Source organism: Carcharhinus amblyrhynchos, chromosome 8 (genome assembly GCF_965287045.1).
Source record: "Carcharhinus amblyrhynchos chromosome 8, sCarAmb.v2.hapA, whole genome shotgun sequence".
NCBI lineage: Eukaryota > Metazoa > Chordata > Chondrichthyes > Carcharhiniformes > Carcharhinidae > Carcharhinus > Carcharhinus amblyrhynchos.
In genome coordinates, this window is record NC_137331.1 from 76,780,187 (window position 1) to 76,800,692 (window position 20,506).

At 41.5% G+C, this 20,506-nt stretch overlaps 1 protein-coding gene across 3 annotated transcripts in view; it reads left to right on the top strand.

Annotated features, from left to right (window-relative positions):
• Positions 1-20,506, top strand: part of greb1l (GREB1 like retinoic acid receptor coactivator) — a 236,655-nt gene that overhangs the window by 130,297 nt on the left and 85,852 nt on the right. For all 3 annotated transcript variants that reach the window (XM_080194295.1, XM_080194294.1, XM_080194296.1), the window contains 5 exons: positions 3,488-3,647; positions 11,085-11,291; positions 15,238-15,414; positions 17,094-17,270; positions 18,696-18,848. In XM_080194295.1, the coding sequence (XP_080050421.1) occupies positions 3,491-3,647; positions 11,085-11,291; positions 15,238-15,414; positions 17,094-17,270; positions 18,696-18,848 (871 nt within the window). In that variant the 5' untranslated portion in view covers positions 3,488-3,490. The remainder of the gene's footprint in view (positions 1-3,487; positions 3,648-11,084; positions 11,292-15,237; positions 15,415-17,093; positions 17,271-18,695; positions 18,849-20,506) is intronic.

Sequence of the window (20,506 nt, forward strand, 5' to 3'; positions counted from 1 at the left end):
ATCTGATCAGGATATTTGACTAAAATGAATCACAAGGATCTATGGATTGTGCTTCTGATGGCTCAGAAACTCCATCACAATCCTGCAACTGTTTGGGTGGGAGGCTGGAAATGAATGCCATCAAAATCTGGACAAGGATCATGCAAGGCCATGCTGATAACCCCCATTCTATTTACAATCAAAGATCAACTGCTGCCTGGTGTCTAGATGGAAAACTCTTGAACATCAGTAGTCTCTGTGACTAAACTAGCCACCTTAGACATACAGAATCTACAATCCTTGGATGACTGCGTAAAGAATCAAGGCAAAAACTTGTGATCCTGATCAGATGTCATCCTTGAATTGAGGAATAGCTGACAGCACATTTTGACTGAGCCACATAAGGAGATGTTAGAACATATGACCAAAAGCTTGGTCAAAGAGCTAAGTTTTAAGGAGTGTCTTAATGGAGGATAGCGAGAGAGGCCGAAAAGTTTAGGGAGGGAACTCTGGAGCTATCCTGGGGAATGTGAGACAGTGGCTTTGACAGATTTATAACCTTCTGAAGATGATCATAGTTTTTAAATGTCTTGTTCAAGTGTTTTTTTTATTTTGACAGATATATGAATTTTCAACAACTTCCAAATGTTATTACAGTGTTTGTGAATTCTGTTTATAAACTGGATACAGATTGAGTTGGGTGAAGGGTGAGAGATCTAAAGGGATGAGGTCACTGTCTCTGGAAATAGATGGGTTTTTAACTTGGCTGTTTCAGCACTGGCTTGCCTCCATCTTCCTCCATTACTGGCCCTTAGTATCAAACTTTATTTGATAACTCTACTGTGAGATGCTTTGGGACATTTTATTAGATTAAATGTGTAAGAAAAATACTGTTTTGTTCTTATTTTACATACCCTAAACAGGAAAATCTTGTGGTGCAATGGTAATGTTCCCTACTTTTGGGCCGGAAGCTCCAGCTTCAAGTCCTATGCCAGGAGAACTTGTTGGCAATGGATGAGCCTTTGAGATGTGGTTCCATAGGCTGATGTCAACTTGGTAATTCTTCCATTACCAACTACCCACTATTCACTAAAGGGGAAAAAAGTGTGTGAAGATACTGTTTAATAAAAAAAATCCATTTATCATCTCATTTGAAAGACAGTGGCCAGAACTTTACCACCTCGCCTGCCCCGATTCCAAGGCAGGTGAGGCTCGCAGAACAGAATTCTCCAAGCAAGGTTGTAAAATCACACACAGCAACTCCGACAATGCACCATCAGCTCAATATAGAGTTTGCGCTCAAGTTTCTGAATTGCAACAACCTTCGGAATCAGATATGAGACTGCTACCAATGAAGATGATTGGGTGGTGGCTCAGGCCAACATCACTGGCTGGGATTGATGGCACATTTTATTCATTGCTGTGGGTCGGAGCTGCTCATAATATTTTCATTTGGGACAAAGAGGAGCCCTCCTATTGTTGTGCAATGGAGGTTCAGTATGTGACAATGAAACATTAGGGCATTTGTAAATTGAAAATGAGTTCTGCAAGAATCATGAAACAAATGGGTCTTTTTCTGAATGACAGGCAGTGCTAATGGGTTACCACAGGGATCTGTGCTAAAACCCCAATTGTTCACATTATGTATTAATGATTTGGAAAAGGGAATTAAATGCATTATCTTCAAATTTACAGATGATGCAAAATTGGGTGGGAGGGTGAGCTGTGAGGAGGATGCAGAGATGCTTCAGCATGATTTGCATAGGCTGAGTGAGTGGGCATATGCACGGCAGATGCAGTATTATGTGAATAAATGTGAGATTTTCTACTTCTGTAGCAAAAATAAGAAGGCAGATTGTAATTTGAATGGGGGTAAATTGAGAGAAATGGATAATCATGAAATCTTGATGTCCTCATGCATCAGTTGCTAGAAGTAAGTGCACAGATACAGCAGACAGTAAAGAAGGCAAATGGTATGTTGGCCTTCATAGCGAGAGGATTTGAGTACAGAAATAGAGATGTTTTACTGCAATTGCATTGGTGAGGCCATACCTGGAATATTGTACGCAGTTTTAGTGTTCTTACCTGAAGAAGAATGTCCTTGCTATAGACGGAGTGCAGCGCATGTTTACCAGGCTGATTTCTGGGATTGTCATATGAGGAGAGACTAAATTCATTAGGATTATATTCATTGGCGTTTAGAAGAGTGAGAGGGGCCTCATAGAAATGTATAAAATTCTAATAGGATTGGACAGAGTAGATTAAGAAAGAATATTCCTGACGGTGGCAGAGTCCAGAACTAGGGGTCATAGTTTGAGAATATGGGGTAAAACTTTTAGGAATGAAGTGAAAAATTTCTTCAGCCAGAGTGGTGAATCTGTGGAATTCACTGCCACAGAAAATAGTTGAGGCCAAAGAGTTGTGTGATTTCAAGAAGAAATTAGATATTGCTCTTGGGGTTAAAGGGATTAAGGAATATGGGTGGAAGATGGGATCAGTATATTGAATTTGATAGTTAGCCATGAACAAAAAGAATGGGAGAGCAGGCTCCAAGGGCCTGCTTCTGTTTTCTATGTATGTTTCTATGTACTTCAGATCTTCACTGAAATAAATTGTTCTGCACTTAAAGTATTCGTGAAAGGAGTATGGTGGGCAATGTACTTCTGTCAGAGATGTCTGCATGCTTCCTGCCTGATACATGGGCGCATTGTAAGCTTTGAAGCATCTGAAGAGCAAGCACTGGACCACCAACTTTCAAGGCTTTTAAATCCTAAATAACATTTTGCTAGGATTAAATAGTATTGGCTTTTCAGCCTGCCATCTGCTTTCTCCATGCTGACTGACTTCATTTAGATAACAGATCACTATCATTGGTAATGAGGATACTGTGAAATCTCACTTCTGTATTGTTCCTTGTCTCATTATGATAACAAGGCGAAGAGGTTATGTCAGCAGAAATTTTCAATGAAGGGTTGAACTAGGTAGGAGAAGGTTTCTCCCCGCTTTTCATTTTCCTTCTCCCTTTTGAAGTTGGCAGCTTGGAAGGGGAGAACACATTGAGATGATCTAGTCCATTTTGCAGAACACATGGGAATTTCTTATACCTACCACGTGAATTGCTCTGTGTAACAGTTTGCAGTAAAACTTTCAAATCTAGCTGAGCGCATCTACAGATTTACCAAAATGCCTTGTGAATGTCTACAAACATTTCATTCTCCACGTGTGCACAGCTTTGGTGTTCTGCAGGAAAAAATAGCTAACATTTACTGCAAAGCATCTTGGAAAAGTAAAGTTGTTTTAAAAAAAACCCTGCCTGTTCTGCTGTATGAAAGAAAAAGGATTAAATAAGTTGCATTTTTAAAAGCTTTTTTGGGGCAAGGTTGCTTTTGACTTCTTTGAAGATAATATTATTGGAGCCTGAAGTTTTCAGTATCTCAGGATTTATATTGACATTACCAGATCTTTAGTTTATGCACTACTCATTGATGTTGCTTTGTCTTGTTTACAGACAATGGGAAATTCATATGCTGGGCAGCTGAAATCTGCACGCTTTGAAGAGGCTCTTCATAATTCAATAGAGGCATCACTTCGTTCCAACAGCATTTCTCCTCGACCAATTTTCTCTCAGCTGTATCTTGAATCGGATCAACCACCTCTATCCCCTGAAGGTTAAGATAATTTTTGTTTGGTTTCATTGATCGTTGGAAAAAGTGATTTATTGAAGCAAGTGAGTCTATTTTGCTGGCATCCATTCTGAAACTGGCATTTTCACTTCCTGTAGAGCTCCTTGTGAAAGATTGCTGTACATGTACAGCAAGTTGCACTGCATGCAGTAAGACATATGTAGTATTACTGAAAAAAGAGACATGCTATCAAAGTTTTTCATCTTGCACGTATCAGCACTGCTTACTTCCCATTCTTTTTGAGGCAGAGAGTGGGGGTTAATGGGTGCTATTCGGATTGGCGGTTGGTGACTAGTGGAGTGCCCCAGGGGTCGGTGCTGGGGCCTCAGCTATTTACCATTTATATAGATGATCTGGAGGAGGGAACCGAGTGTATGGTGTCGAAATTTGCTGATGACACCAAGACTGGTGGAATGGCAAATTGCGCGGAGGGTGTGGAGAGTCTGCAGAAGGATCTAGATAGGCTAGGCAAATGGGCCAAGAACTGGCAAATGGAATTTAATGTCGGCAAATGCGAGGTGGTCCACTTTGGTAGGAATAATGGTAGGAAGGACTATTACTTACGTGGTGAAAAACTGCAGCAGGCGGCGGTGCAGAGGGACCTCGGGGTCCTTGTGCATGAGTCGCAAAAACCCAGCCTGCAGGTGCAGCAGGTGGTCAGGAAGGCTAGTGGGATGCTGGCCTTCATAGCGAGGGGGATTGAATATAAAAGTAGGGAGGTCTTGCTGCAGCTGTATAGGGCATTGGTGAGGCTGCAGCTGGAGTACTGTGTGCAGTTTTGGGCGCCGCACTTACGCAAGGATATTTTGGCCTTGGAGGGAGTACAGAGGAGGTTTACTAGGCTGATACCGGAGTTGAGGGGGTTGAGCTATGAGGAGAGGCTGAATAAACTAGGCTTGTACTTGTTAGAGTTTAGAAGAATGAGGGGAGATCTCATTGAGACATATAAGATGATGAATAGGATGGATAGGATAGAGGTGGAGAGACTCTTCCCGCTCAGAAAGGACAGTAGGACTAGGGGGCACAGCCTCAAGATAAAGGGGGGGGGGCGGTTTAGAACGGAGTTGAGGAGGAACTTCTTCACTCAAAGGGTGGTGAATCTGTGGAATTCTCTGCCCGCTGAAGTGGTGGAGGCTGCCTCGCTAAATATTTTTAAGACGCGGGTTGATGGGTTTTTGATAAGCGAGGGGATTAAGGGTTATGGGGAGAGGGCAGGAATGTGGAACTGAGCCACGACAGATCAGCCATGATCTTATTGAATGACGGGGCAGGCTCGAAGGGCTAGATGGCCTACTCCTGCTCCTATTTCTTATGCTCTTATGTTCTTACTAGAAAGGCCAATAGTGAAAGGGGAGCAACAGTTTACATTGCATGAAAAGAGAGTGCTGATTTACTGGCAAGTGGATTGGTGGAGGTGTTGCCATAAGGAATGCAGCATGGAACAATTAATTGCCCAGCTTTCTTCAAATTCAAACTAGGCAGGTTGACTCTGCCTGGTCAAGGCACTGTCCTTGGGAGGGAACCAGAGAATGACTTTTCAAGCTATTGTTCAGTTGAAGAAGGTGCAATGTGTGAACATGTTCCTTCTGTCTGCAAAGGGCAGGGCCCTGATGTGGCTTCTAGCTTGTGTAATTGAGCCACTACAAACCTGACTGACAATCTTAAGTAATTCTTGTCCTAACAGTTACACTGAAAATAAGTTTATATAATGAAGCCTGGCAAAAAGCTTAGAAAAACTATTATGCCCGATGAAGCAGTGGCGCCCAGAGGAAACATTGATAGCTCAGGCTGTCTGATCTCTATTGTCAATTTCACAATGTTTGTTTACAAAACGTTTGTGGTTTTTGTTATTGATACTTAGGAGAGTCTGGATAATTGACACTTTTATTAGTTTGTAATAAAATGACTTTCTTTTCAACATAGGAGAAAGTAATGAATTAATTTCTTGATTTAAAAGCTTTTTTTAATACATTCTACTGAAATTGTAGCATCACATGTTCTAGACACTGCACAATGGGTCAATGGATGTCCACCACCTGTTTGTAGGATGCGAATCCACACCTTGGAGTCTTATAGCCTTAGATTAATGAAGTAAGCCAGACAGAAAGCATTTGGATGAGTTGGAGACTTTACAGTTGTCCAACAATGACAAAGTAATTCTTGGCTTGTTCTAACTTGCCTGCCCTATTTTTGAAATGCTTCAAACTTTTATGAGGCATTTTTTGTTCATCAACCTTAATGTTCCATTAGATTATGTGGAGCTTATTAACAAAGAGTCTTTGAAATGTCAGTTTGTTACTTTAAAGTTTTTAGACCCTGTACACAATAATTGCATATAGCATATAGCTTATAGCCTCCCTCCTTAAGTCTTTCAGCCCGCAATGTTATACTTGGGAATGCATGACCGTATAGGCATAAAGTGACTATGGAAAGTTTTCTAGCAAGAAATGCTGTGATGTGGATAATAAATCTATTATAAAATTGTGCAGTTTTTCATATCCTTCTCATGTTATAAATCTTATCTGCCATGCAAGCTGACAAAATCAAAAAATATTTCAAGCAATTTAATTGATTTGGTATCTTTCTTTCATCGGTGAATATTGCAGATCGTTGATTGTACATTTTGTATATATCTTCGATAATTGGAAAAATGAAAATTACTGTGGATGTTGGAATCTGAAACCAAATAAGAAAATGCTGGAAAATCTCAGCAGGTTTGGCAGCATCTGTAAGGAGAGAAAAGAGCTGACATTTTGAGTCCAGGTAATCCGTTGTCACAGCCAGAGCTTTGACAAGGGGTTGCCTGGACTTGATGCGTCCGCTCATTTCTCTCCTTTCAGATGCTGCCAGACCTGCTGAGATTTTCCAGCATTTTCTCTTTTGGTTATCTTTAATAATTATTAAGTTTATTTACCTGTTTTTAATTTCGATAGTTTCCACTTGTTTAGTTGTGATTCCCCACTGTTTTGCAAATGTGAACACTGATGCAATTAAGTGTGAGATTTACATACATTAAATGTGACACCTGGAGGTGGATTCTGCGGGGCGGCTTGCCCCAGCTGTGAATCAAGGGTCGATAGGAAGGCGGGTTTTGTGTTGGGTGCCAAACCCACTGCGACCCTCTCAAGCTGCACTGCCGGCCCTAATCGGGTTCCCACCCAAAGTTGGTGAGAACTCAATGCATATTTAAATCCACAAATGTAACTAGCGGGTTTGCAGCAGCAATGCTAACCACTGTGTTACCATGCCTGCCCCTCCCATAGCTTGGGGCCTTACCAGCTGAAGGTGTGACCGTCAAGTTGGAGCAGTCAGAGATGCGTGCAGAGGCCAGAATTATAGCAGTGCAGATATTTTGGAGTGTTGTGGGGGTGGAGGATTTACCTGAGATCGGGATTGGTGAAGCCATGCAGGGATTTGAAAACAAGGATGAGAATTTTAAAACCAAGACATTGCAGAAGTGGAGCCAAATAGGTCAGAGAACACAGATGATAGGGAAATGCGACTGGTGAAAGTTAAGACATGGGCAGCGTAGTTTTGGATTATCTCAAGATTACAAAGGGCAGTCTAACCATTACCTCTTGGCATTCAATGGCATTATAATCATGAATTCCCCATTATCAACATCCTGGGTGGGAGGGGAGGGATGTTGTTGGTCTTAACCTGAACTGGATTCAGCTTCTATTTCAAAATCTTTAGAACAAGATTCAGTTAGATATCACAAAACAAAGGGCAAATTATTCTACTCTCCTTGTCCTGTGTTCATGCCCTTTATTTCCTCAGAGCTCCTACTTTTTCACAACTAAAAAAAATTCCAAATTGTTTTTCTTAGATGTGTTCCCCAAATGAATTTAATTTGTCTACATGACGAGAGAGGGGAAATAAGAGGCGAACAAATTCATTTGCATTTCAACATTATAAAATGCAAATTAAACCTAAATAATCTCACCTCGCATAGTTGAGACACAAAACATTGTGAAATCAGAGGTGAGGGCAGGTTGCAAGCCTTCCTGTCTGTGCAACACTTGGTCGCTCTGTTCTGCTGCTGTGTGTGAGTGAAGCCTGTAAGACTGCAACCCACAGTCTGATTATGGAAAGGCACCGTTACACAAACCGAGGAACCCCGTGTTTGGTGATGACAGTGGATGAGTAAAAGCCCAGGCCCAATCCCTTCTCATTCTTTGCCCACAACCTACTGCTTTCTAGCACTGCTTCAACATAAACTGTCACCTCATTCTCTTTGAACTTCCTTCAACTAATTAAATGCTACAGTTTTTATCTCTGTGAAATAGTATTTTTGCCCTCTTCATAGACAGTTAAGATCTATTGGCCATTGTTTAAATGTAAGGTGCCTTCTTTTTGGAGCAAACACAAGCAATGGGCCCAAACTTACACTGAAACAAAAGGGAAAGCTTCAGATTAATCCAAAATGCCATTGGCCATTAAAGAATATGCCACATTGCCACCCAGTGGCCAGAACCTGAAATGGCAATGGCGCAGACTGTCTCATTAGTTGGGAAACCCTATTAAAAAGATGACAGGGCGAATCATAGAGTCACGTAATCCCTAAATTGCAGGAGAGACCATTTGGCCCATCAAGTCTGCACCAACTCTCTGGCAGAGTATCTCACCCAGGCCCTCTGCCCTGCCCTATCACTGTAATCCCACACATTTATCATGATTAATCCACCTAACCTACATGTCCTGGGACACTAAAAGGGCAATTTAGCATGGACAGACTACCTAATTTGTACATCTTTGGAGTGTGGGAGGAAACCAGAGCACCCAGAGGAAACCCACACAGACACAGGGAGAATGGGCAGACTCTACACAGACAGTGACCCGAGGCTGGAATAGAACCCAGGCCCTTGGCGGTGTGAGACGCCCATGCTAACCACTGTGCCACCGTGCTGCCCATCAAATCCAGCAAATGTCACCCTTTCACAGAATTTACATGAAAGGGATAATGTTGTATATTCATGTGCAAATATTTCTAAAGACGTTTTACTTCTGGTGGCACAGTGGTTAGCGCTGCTGTCTCACAGCACTCCGGACCTGGGTTTGATCCCCAGCTTGGATCACTGTCTGTGCGGAGTCTGCATTTTCTCCCAGTTTCTGCATAGGTTTCTTCCGGGTGCTCCGGTTTCCTCCCACAGTCCAAAAGGCATGCTGGTTACGTGCATTGGCTGTGCTAAATTCTCCCCCAGTGTACCCAAACAGGCACTGGAGTGTGGTGACTAGGGGATTTTCACAGTAACTTAATTGAAGTGTTAATATAAGCCTACTTGTGACACTAATGAATAAAATTTAAAACTTGCAAAAACTTAAAAACTTATAGTGGAATTAAAGTGGCCACTGCAGTCTATATAAACACTGTAAAGTGCTGCAGAAAAGTTGTATGACCTAGAATCTGGCTGACTTTGTGGAATATGGAAGTGGTATGTAAAATAAACAGATTCAGAAGGAATTATCTTAAAACGCCACCAAAAAATGGGATCTGAATTTGACATAGGCCATCTCAATGTGACTGCTGCCCATCCTGAGCCTGTTCCCTTAAATAACCATAAAATGCAGGAGCAGGAGTCAGCCATTCAATCCGTGGAGTATGTTCTGCCGTTCAATGCGATCATGACCGAGTCGATATAATTGTCAATTCCACTTTCTCGCCTTATCCCCGTAACCCTTCATTCTCTTACTGATTAAAAATCTTGTCAGTCTCAGCCTTGAATATGTTTAATGACCCAGCTCCTATATTCTTCTGTGAGAAGAAATTCCTCCTCATCTCGTCTCAAATGAGAACCCTTTGGTCCTAGACTCTCCCACAAGGAAAATAACCTCAGCATCTATATGTCAAGACGCTGGATAATTCTGTATGTCTCAATAAGGTTGCCTCTCATTCTTAACTATAGGCCCAACCTACTCAACCTTTCCTCATTAGAAAATCCCTCTCTACCTGGGATCAACCTAGTGAACCTTCTGTAGATTGCCTCCAATGCCATTATATCTTTCCTTAGATGAGGGGAACAAAACAAAGGTGTGGTCTAACTAGTGTCTTGTATAGTTTTAGCAACTTATTTTATATACTCTAATCCCATCAAAGTAAAGGCCAACTTTCCATTTGCCTTCCCAATCAGCTGCTAAACGTGCATCCTCAACACCTGCCAAGATAAAGCAGCTTGTTTGATCAGCAACCCATCCTCCACCTTAAACATGTCACTCCCTCCACCTCTGGTGTACTGTGACTGCAGTGTGTGGCATCTATAATCTGCAGTGCAGAAACTCACAAAACGCAGTTCCAATACCAACTTCCAAACACAAACTCTGCCACCTAGAAGGATAAAGGCGCACGGAAAAACCGCCAGCTTCAAGTTGGAGAAGTCATTGTCAGTCTTCCTGAGGCAGCAAAACTTCCCCTGATTAAGTGGGAAGCTAGAAGGGGCTGATGCAGGGTTCCTGGCTCAATAGTGAGCCAGTCAGTTAGGCACAATAGTGAGCCAGTCAACACCCATTCCCTCCTGAATCTGCTGGGATACAGTGGAGGATTTCCTGTGCTGTGGAAGGCCGCCCAGCAAACTGCATTGTATTTTCCACAACCCCCACTCTGTAATCCCCAAGCCATCATCGCTTATGGTTTGGGGTCCCATGATGATTCTGGGCGTCTAGTGGGTGCATTGCTACTACCTGCCAGCATTCCCACTGATGCCAGGGCATGAGGAGCTGCAGGCCTGTGATTGGCCAGCAGCTCTTAGTGAATGGGACTTCACTCACTGGGGACCTCAATGGTGGGAAGGCCCAGCAGTGACCACTAAAGTGCCTGATAGGCACTTAATCCAATTAGGCCACCCACACAGAGCTGACAGAGGTTCCCTATCAGTTCACCGACCTGTAGGTGAGTTCACCCTAACAGAAACCTGCTGAAAGCAAGGATTTAAATGTTAATGAGGCCTCATGCTTCAGATTTTAATGACTTTTGCATTTAATGATCGTAGACTGTACTTCTCAGCCCCTGGCAGCAGAAGGGAGGTGAGAAAAGGCATATCCAGCAGGTGAGTGAGTGCTTTACCAGGATTGCTTGTGGGCATCGAAATGGAGGAATGCCCCTTTCCAGCACTCCCTGGGGCAACCTCCTCCTTCCTCCCACCCTCCCTCCTCTTTGCTCCCAGCCTACAGATTTTCACTGCATGCCTTCTCACTCAATAACCAGACAACCTCTCTCAACTTCAAACCAGATCCTCCTGCGGGATTCAACTGGACCACCACATTATCACATCTCTAGGATTCCCAGCCCCTTAACCCCAGCCTCTTTGTAGATAATGCAAAGGGTACGATTTTGTCTTCATCGATTCTGACCCTAGTCTTCTGGCATGTAAATGCTACAGATGTGAGGTGGATTAAAATAATGGCTCAAATTTGTTTTTGAAACAGATGTCAAGCCAAAGATAGAGGAACTTGACAAAGAAATTGAAGTCCATCGTTATACACAGAGTAGCTCTTCTGGATTCCCAGCTGCACAAGTTGGTAATGGATTGGATAATGAAGAGGAGGAGGAAGAAGAGGAGATGTCTGAATCAAACAGCCCGCCTATTGCGTACATGCAGAAACATGTTCCAGAGGGATCCTGCACTACAGATGGTAGGTATAACTTTGTCTTCTGAAATGGAGTAACTGTTGGTGACCTAGATTACCACCTAGCAGCAGGGTCTTGGCTCAAAGGTCATCAATGAGTGTTAACATCAATTAAGGGTTCCTTTTCCAGAGTGCCAGTCTTGGATTAGCTAATGAAACCTCTAATGCTCCATCAACTTGCACCATAATTACTCTTAACAGGTGTTCATTGAGAACTAGATCATCTGTGCTTGGCATTAGTAATGTGCCACAGTGTGATGGTGCATGGGTGATGGTCCCACACTGCTAAATTCTTAAATGTACTTGTGCCGCAATGAGGATGTGACAAGTGGAGCCTGTGTACTTTCCAGCAGCCAGATTAGGGAAAAATCACCACTGATTTGCTGTTGCACACTTACCTGCACTGACTCAGAATAGGAAAGGTCACGTGCAGCCACAACTGTATAGAGACATTAAAATAAAAGCAAAATACTGGGGATACTGGAAACCTGGAATTAAAAATAGAAAATGCCAGAAAAACCCAGCAAGTCTGGCAGCATCAGTGGAGAAAGGACCAGAGTTACCATTTTGAGTCAATCTGACTTCTTCAGAGCTCATAGAGGAGAGTCATCCAGACTCAAAACATTAACTCTGTCTCTCTCTGTCTCTCTGTAGATGCTGCCAGATCTGTTGAGTTTTCCCTGCATTTTCTGTTGTTATGATGTATGGAGACATTGAGAGGGAGACTGTTAGATAATATTCTAATACCTGCAGCAAAACATCTTTTGGTTATATATCACTGAAGCTTCTGAGTGGATACTTCATTAAAGGCACACACAGGTGTAAGAATCTTGTCATATTTTCACAGCAATATTGTATAATAAGCAGACTCTTCGAAACAAAGGCCATGATTCTCCCATCCTGTTGCGCTAACAGGCTGGGAGAATCTCACAGTGGGCGTGGGATTCGCGCATGTGTTCCTGCCGAGATGGTGCCTCCCAACGCTATATTTCTGCCGGCATCTGCTTCGCACCAAAAATAAGCAGGAAGGCGCATAAGTAATATTAATATTATTGTGCATCTGATTCAAATGGAATTAGTGGACCTGGGACTGAAGTTTCTGGGCTCCTAGCACACCCCCCCCCCACATACTTCCACCTCACCCCCCCACACCACCACACCCCCCCACCACCACACCCCCCACCCCCACCCCCCACTCCAAACAGGCTAACCCTACAGAAAAACAGTCACACTCAGTGATAACTATACACTTTCTGAAAAAAATATTTTCACAACAGGCCAATAGAAGTGTTAATCATCCAGACTCATTAAAGTATCAATACCAGAAACTGCAAGCACATGAATCCTTTTTATCCTGTGTAAATAAACAGATATAAACAGATAGCATAGGTCAGAGTGCCGGGGCTAGTAATCAAGCAATGCTTTGCCTGAGGTTCAAGAGGCTAATGGATTTCTGGTTTTCAGCTAAGCTTCATTATGTATTCTTTGTTAAAAGCCCAGACATTGATTAGAGGAATACACCATTTTGGAAACTAATTTGAATGCATTGTTAATTATTAGTTGTGTCTGTCACCAGTTTCTCCCAGCTACTTCACCCACCTGAGATTTTGCTAATATTTGAGTGATCGTTGTTGATATTCATCTACATATCAATCTGACTGAAGTTTTTGTCAGTCTTCATCTGTAATAAAAATGAGGTATCCCAGCTATATAACAAAATATTGCAGTACTCTAATACTCCCCTCTCAATGAGCCAGGGACAGGAAGATGCAAGCTTACAGTTGAAGTTCTCTACATTATGATACCCGACTCCTGGAGCTGGACTTTAGGGATCCTTACCTGGCATATTTGCATAAAATACAATGGGTTACTCTACCTGGGCGGGCTACTTTCTGACAAAACTGGGTAAAAGGCAGGTAGGAAGGGAATACATCCTTCAGAGGGTGCCCTTTATGCCTTGGGGACATACCCCCAAGATGTTACAGTCCTTTTGACATTTCCTGTCTGGCCACCAAAACCCACCTCTCTACCCAACTAAACTCTCCTCCTAGGCTCCCTGATCCTTTCCCAGTCAAAACCCCAGGCTTACCTGTCTCCAGGATGCATGGTGCTTATATCCTGTGGCCTGCTAGCAGACTAGAGCAGATGGCCAATTAGTTTGGCCAACATTGATTGGGAGACTGTATCAACTGTTCCTGTGTAGGGACAGTAACAATGTGGATACATAATTGGCTGCCTAGTAGGAAGCAGAAAGTAATGGTCAATGGATAGCTTTAAGACTGGAGGAAGATGTATAGTGATGTTCCCGAGGTATCTGTATTGGGATCCTTGCTTTTCCTGATATAAATGATCTGGCTCTTGGTGTGCAGGGACAATGTCAAAGTTTGTGGATGACACAAACTTGTAAGTATTATAAACTGCGATGAACTAAAAAATGTGAGGTGATGCATTTGGTCAGAAGAACATATAATAAGGGGTGAAGTATAAACTAAGGGGTAAAATTATTAAAGAGGTGCAGGAGCAGTGGGACCTGGACGTCACTGTGCATAGAGCATTGAAGGTGGCAGGACAGGTGGAGAGCAGTTAATAAAGCATTTAGTATTTTGGTCTTTATTAATAGGAGTGTCAAATAAAAGAGCAAGGAAGTTATGCTGAACTTAGACAAAACACTAGTTAGACTTCAACTGGAATACTGTATACAGAACTATGTGTTGCACTATAGGAAGGATGTGAATACATTGGAGAGAGTGCATAAGAACATAAGAACATAAGAAATAGGAGCAGGAATAGTGCAGAAGAGGTTTACAAGAATGGTTCCAGGGATGAGAAATTTTAGCTATGGGGATAATTTGGAGATGCTAGGACTGTTCTCCTTGGAGAGAAGAGGGCTTAGAGGAGATTTGATAGAGATGTTCAAAATCGTGAGGGAGCTGGACAGAATAGATAGGAAGAAACTGTTCTCACTCATAAAAGGATCAAGAATGAGAGGGCACAGATTTAAAGTGATTCGCAAAAGAAGCAAATGTGATGCGAGAATTTTTTTTTGACACAATGTGTGTTTTGGTCCTAGAATGCACTGGCTGGAATGTGGTGGACGCAGGTTCAATTGAGGCATTCAGGAGAACATTAGATGATTAGTTGAATAGAATCAGTATGCAGGGGAAAGGGCAGAAGAATGACACAAGGCACGATGCTTATTTAGCAAGTCAGTACATACACGATGGGCCAAATGGCCTCCTGCACCATAGCGATTCTGTGCTGGTGGATTGCAGCTTGTGTGTGAATGTCAGCAGAAGCTATTGACCTGTGTTACTTTTAACTTAAGACTTTTGTTATTCCCCACTTTTGGTTCAATGAGACATTTATCTTTTCAAGAAAAAGGAGTAGTGCAATCAGATAATGTTGGTGCATTTTGTAGAAATCATTTAATTGCTTAGATAATAGCTATTAATAGGCATAAAAGTGCTTTAGAAAAATGGCAAGAGTGGTAAAGCACAAAGTTAATAACATGGCAAAAAAAATTCAATACTAATAATAAGAAAAAATATAAAATAGATTATCAGTTTCATCATGAGAGAAAGTGCACAGTGAGTGACAGTGAATTGACAGTCTTTTTTACATTCTGTCTGAATTTCAATTTCTCTGAAGCCAATGGAAAGGTGAATTGTGTGGAGTGCAAAACAGGCTGCAGATTTGCCAAATCCATTTTGTGCTACCATCTAAGATAAATTCATGCCACAATATTTCTGCAAAGCTAATTCTGTTTTAATGAGTTTTCCATGCTCATTGCTCAAATTTAAGTATAAAGTTAGTATAAATACACCAAAGCTGTTGTTAAACAAAGCCTTATTTTCACTTGCGCGTGAGCCTTTATTTAATTGTTGGTATTATTTTCAAGTCAGTCACACTTCTTTTCTTTTTAAATAATAATTATGTTTTTGCTTGAATTTAGGTTTCTGCCAGGCTGGCAAAGACTTGCGTCTGGTATCACTCTCTTCTGAGCAAATTGACATTCCACCAGGCTTTGTGCTGGTAGGAGCCAAATCTCCGAATCTCCCTGAGCACATTCTAATCTGCGCAGTAGATAAGCGATTTCTGCCAGATGACAATGGAAAGAATGCACTTTTAGGTGAGGAGTTCTGACAGTAAGTTATCGGTATTGTGACAGCAGTTTTAAACTGTATTTAAACTGATTTTTAGTTGAACTGTAAGCTCTCTTTCTGAATGTTCCACATTTGTGTAAATATCCACGGCAAGGACGATGCCACAGTTGGACAATGGTCAGTGAGTTTAAAATTTAGGATGCCTTGGTTTCACTGAGATTCCGCCCAGCTTAAAATGTCTCTTTAATTTCCAACGGGGAGGCTCGCCCCAACACCCCTTATGTTCAAAATGGGCACTTCTGTAGATGTTTTAGTCTTCCGATAATCATCTTGCTAATATTATTCCTCTCCATGTTGATAGCTCTTTATGAATGTTACTGATCAATATGCCCACTCTCTTAGGCTTCTATAAATCTATTTGGGTGCCCCTATGTTAGTAAATAGTGATGGAACTGCTTGAATGCTGGTGACCCTTTTACAGCAGCTCATTCACAGAGATTGGATAATTACATCATGTTTGATATCCTGTGTTCTGAACGCACAATGCACTTGATTGTATTCTTATGTATAGTTACTGAATGATCCTGGGTTTTGTAGATAACATTGCAGCTTGTTGGATTTGTTTTCGATAAAAAATGTATGTTGTAATCTATCAATAGTAGAAAATTATATTGGGAATTCTGAAATCAGGTCTTGCCTGACATTTGTGAATGTTTCTGGAGTCCATATGACAGTATCAAAATCCATTCACTACATCCCATTCAATTTTATCTCCATCCTCGACCTCCATAGCATCCCTATGCACGAGGAATCAATGTTACTGTGGTGCAGACAACAGAATATGTTTTGTACGACTTGTTCTTCCTATTTGTTTAGCCCATAATGTATTGAAACTGGCCAGCAAGTACCACTTTCTGTTGGTTAGGTTTCCCCTCGCCTGTTTAACCTTTGTGATATTTTGTGCTGAATGTTGCTGAAAGTGCAATATGGACACAGTGCAGTGCCCTCTAAAGAACTTCTGGGATCAGAGTGAAAAGGACAAGCAACTGTACACCTCCGGATTCACATTGTTGCAATGTGAGAGCAAGGTCTGAACAAGGAAGTATAAGTTAAAATGGAGAATTCAATGTTAATTCAGCCACAGTAAGAGAAACAAGGAGAGGAAAGAAAGATTGGACGAAGAGAGTAAAAAGTAAACCAAAAGAAATGTTTAAAAAATACTTTTTTCAAATCGCCAACACATTAAACCTGAATGAAGTTTAAGTTTATTTATTATTGTCGCAAATAAGCTTACATTAACACTGCAATGAAGTTACTGTGAAAATGCCCTAGTCGCCATACTCCGGCGCCTGTTTGGACACACTGAGGGAGAATTTAGCATGGCCAATGCACCTAACCACCACGTCTTTCGGACTGTGGGAGGAAACTGGAGCACCTGAAGAAAACCCACACAGACATGGGGAGAATGTGCAGACTCCACAGACACAGTGACTCAAGTTGGGAATCGAATGGGTGGGGAAGGAGGCCTAATCACTCGAAAGAAATAAATCCTGGATTTGTTCTGGTTCTTTATTTTGTGAGATTGACGTGTGGCCATGCAGCGGAACTATTGAGCTTCTGTTCACATCAAACAACAGTTTTCTCTGTGAAGTTCAGTGATACCCAAGCTCACCATCTGCTCTTGTTTTTGTTGCTATGATGGCAGGTTTCTCGGGGAACTGCATAGGCTGCGGGGAGAAAGGATTTCGGTATTTCACTGAGTTTTCCAATCACATCAACTTAAAGCTGACAACCCAGCCAAAGAAGCAGAAGCACTTAAAATATTACCTGGTCAAAAACTCTCAAGGTGTTTTCTCCAAAGGACCACTGATTTGTTGGAAAGGTAATTAATTTCAGTACAGAACCTGTGACGTTGAACTTTCAGATTGTTGTTTTAGATGGACCTTAGTGCCTCTTTTCGGATCTTTAAGTGTGATCCTACATCCATCCCTGGCATTCAGTAAAATCAGAATGAAGAAAGTATTTCTTTTTACTAACTGGGTTGTTTAATCAATAACACACAGCAAAAACCAAATTTAGTTAATAGATTGTAAGCAGGCTGGCCATTTATTATATGCAAGTGTGTGTATAAAGAATGGGTTTATGATCGTGCTTACAATGTTGAACCCTAGCCTGAAATATTGCTTGAGTAGTTCTTACAATTGTTTTCATTGTTTACATGTGCAGTGTTGAAATAGCCATTTGTTCCCAGTATGTTTGCCAGAATAAAAGGGATAGATTTTCATTTGTCTAAGACATTGCCGAGGGGAATGTAGAGCTGAAATTCAAGTGGGAGGACTTCATGTTTGACATCGAGTCCAAATTACTTCTCTTTTGTTATTTTAAATGGAATTTGTGTATGATTGCCTGACATTTGTTTCCATGGTAACAGTGTATTACAATTATACTCTCAACCCTAAATTGTGCTTTTTATGTGTGATACCACAGTGACAATGATATGCAAAGTGGCTGGCTGTTTTGCATGTACCGAAGCCACGTTAATTGATCTGGCTCTCATTCCAATAGCTGAGTCTTGAATTTGAAATGGCAGAGCTTGTCAGTATACCATACGTTTTATCAGTTGAATGAGCATTTAAATCCAGCCCAGAAACATGAATAGCAATGTATTTTCTTGGATGGCCATAAAGATCCCAAGTGAAAAGAGTTTGGGTGGTAAATAATGGGCCTGAAATTCTTGGAGTGGGGTAAGTTGAATTCGTTAACAGGACTAGAAATTTCTGATGTGGCTGATGTTCACCAGAGTTCCATTGTAAATGCCATCTGGCTTAATTCCTGTTCATATTCAGGCAGTGCTAAAAGAGCAACCACTCTTCTTGTAGCAGCTGCATGCACACAACTGAGTTAGAATGGAATGAAGCTGCCCACCCTAAATGCAGTGACTTCTGTCACTCTGTACAGTTATGGGAATAGGCATCACCCATTGAAAAGGCTTGTTTTGCAAGAACCCATTCATTAAAATGGAAATAGTTAGTTAAAGGGACACTGCTGAACTGAGAGTATTTGTGCTTACTATCATCATAATTTGGGATTCACTGTAATATTAGAATTAGATTAGATTGAGAGAGGTGTTGATAAGGTTTAGAGCTGGATGCCATCAATGTGGGTATGGAAACTGACTCCAGTTGGATTTAACATTGTGACCGTGTCAACAGTGCAGCTTTGATATAACTTATATACATGGTAATTAGAAGTAACAGGCCGGACACTGAATTTTTAAAAAAAATCACTTCCTTTGAAATGTTATTAGAATGCCGGACTCGTCAGTCACCCAGCAGTTATTCATCTGCACTACCCTCTGCCAAGCCAGTTGCTGCAGTCGTGGGTGCTACTGCGCCGTCTCCAAATATAGACACAGTATCATCCAGTGGTTACAGTACTACAGTTGCCAGCTCTCAGACAGGTAGGTTTATGCTGTTGCTGAATATGTGGATTCAAATTCTGATGTGCAATGTGAAGCATTTGAAATGATCAGGCATTTCACTACTACTTAACTGGTTTTCTGGTGCTCCCTACCTTGGCAACTTGGATTTATCAGTATTATTTTGTGACATACATCAATGAGATTGGTAATCTGTTTCACTGTTAAAGAGCTATCAAGAATATCTTTTCATATGACAAACATAAGAACATAAGAAATAGGAGCAGGAGTAGGCCAACTAGCCCTTCGAGCCTGCCCCGCCATTCAAACTCATTGAAACCTATTTAGTCAAAGTGGGTAAAAATCCCTCTTTTTGAGGGCAGATTCACCACTCCGATACTTCTAACTCATACATGGGAAATACAGAGTAGCACCCTGCTGTGCGTATGGAACTGGGCTTTTGCTGGGTTGGTATGGCTGAGTTCCCACTGGATAATGGCTGCCTTGATCAGATCATCTTGTGCTGTATATTTCGCACACTCACGTGCGGGCTGAAGACCATTACTTTCAGCCCTAAAAAGTACACAGTCCACCTCAGACTACCCTGGAAGAGCAATGTATCTCAAAACTTTGACCAACAGATGGAGCTAGCTGTTTCACATTGACTTGAGTAGCATTCACCACTAACAGGATACGGCCGTCAAGCCAAAAAGTAGTTCTGCCTATTACACAAATGAGTAACGTGATATAGGAATTTAGTTGCCAATAAGATGCTGGGTGTCTAGACTGTACATACCAAAGACTGGTGGGTCACGTGTCCCAACCACCAATTGCAATGGGTAAGGTACAGACCATATTTAACTGGTCCATACATGCAGTGACCGACATTAGATGTGATTCTGTGATCGGATAACATTTCCTGAATAATCCTAAGTGTGCCGATACTTTGACAGCCTATTTAAGATCATCAATTGCGCTTGTAATGTGGTGTATTTGTGTGTACTTATATTAATACAGAGGGCCGTGTTCTTTGCAGACAGAAAGAACATTTACATATATTGTCCCTGATTTAGCTAAACAAAGCAAGTGACAGCCATTCACTGACTCATTCCTCAGGACAATGCCTCGGCCAGTCAGAGTCAAACTGGTTTAAATTTCAAGCAATGCTCGGCAGTTAACTGTCTGTCCTCGGTGTATTCTCCATGGCCATGCCTCTACCAATCAGAGTCTACTTGCCAATCAGTCAGCACTTTCTTCCCATATAGCATAAATTGTTGTATTTCTCTGTATATTGATATTCTTGCGAAATGTCCTGATGAGTGTAAGACAAAAGGATTTGGTGTGTCACTTTTTTCAGCACTACGCAAGTTCTGTACTACCGAATGACTATTCTGAACTCTTTTAGCTTTTGTACTCCTCGGTAGACAGCTGAAAAAAATATTTGTTTTGCCATAGTTATTGCACCATAAATCCAAATCCATACACTCTAAAAGTATCACAAATCATAATAAGGCTGGTAGTTTATTTGAAATGTTTCATTTTCCTATGTTTGTTCTCATATGTCACTAGAAAGCATTGAAGATTTTGCTGATCCTGCAGTTAATATAGTGAAAGATAATGATGATAAATTTGGTGTAGCATAAACAATTAGTGATATAAATGCTGCCCTATTGAGTTGAGAAGCTGAATATTTCAAGAAC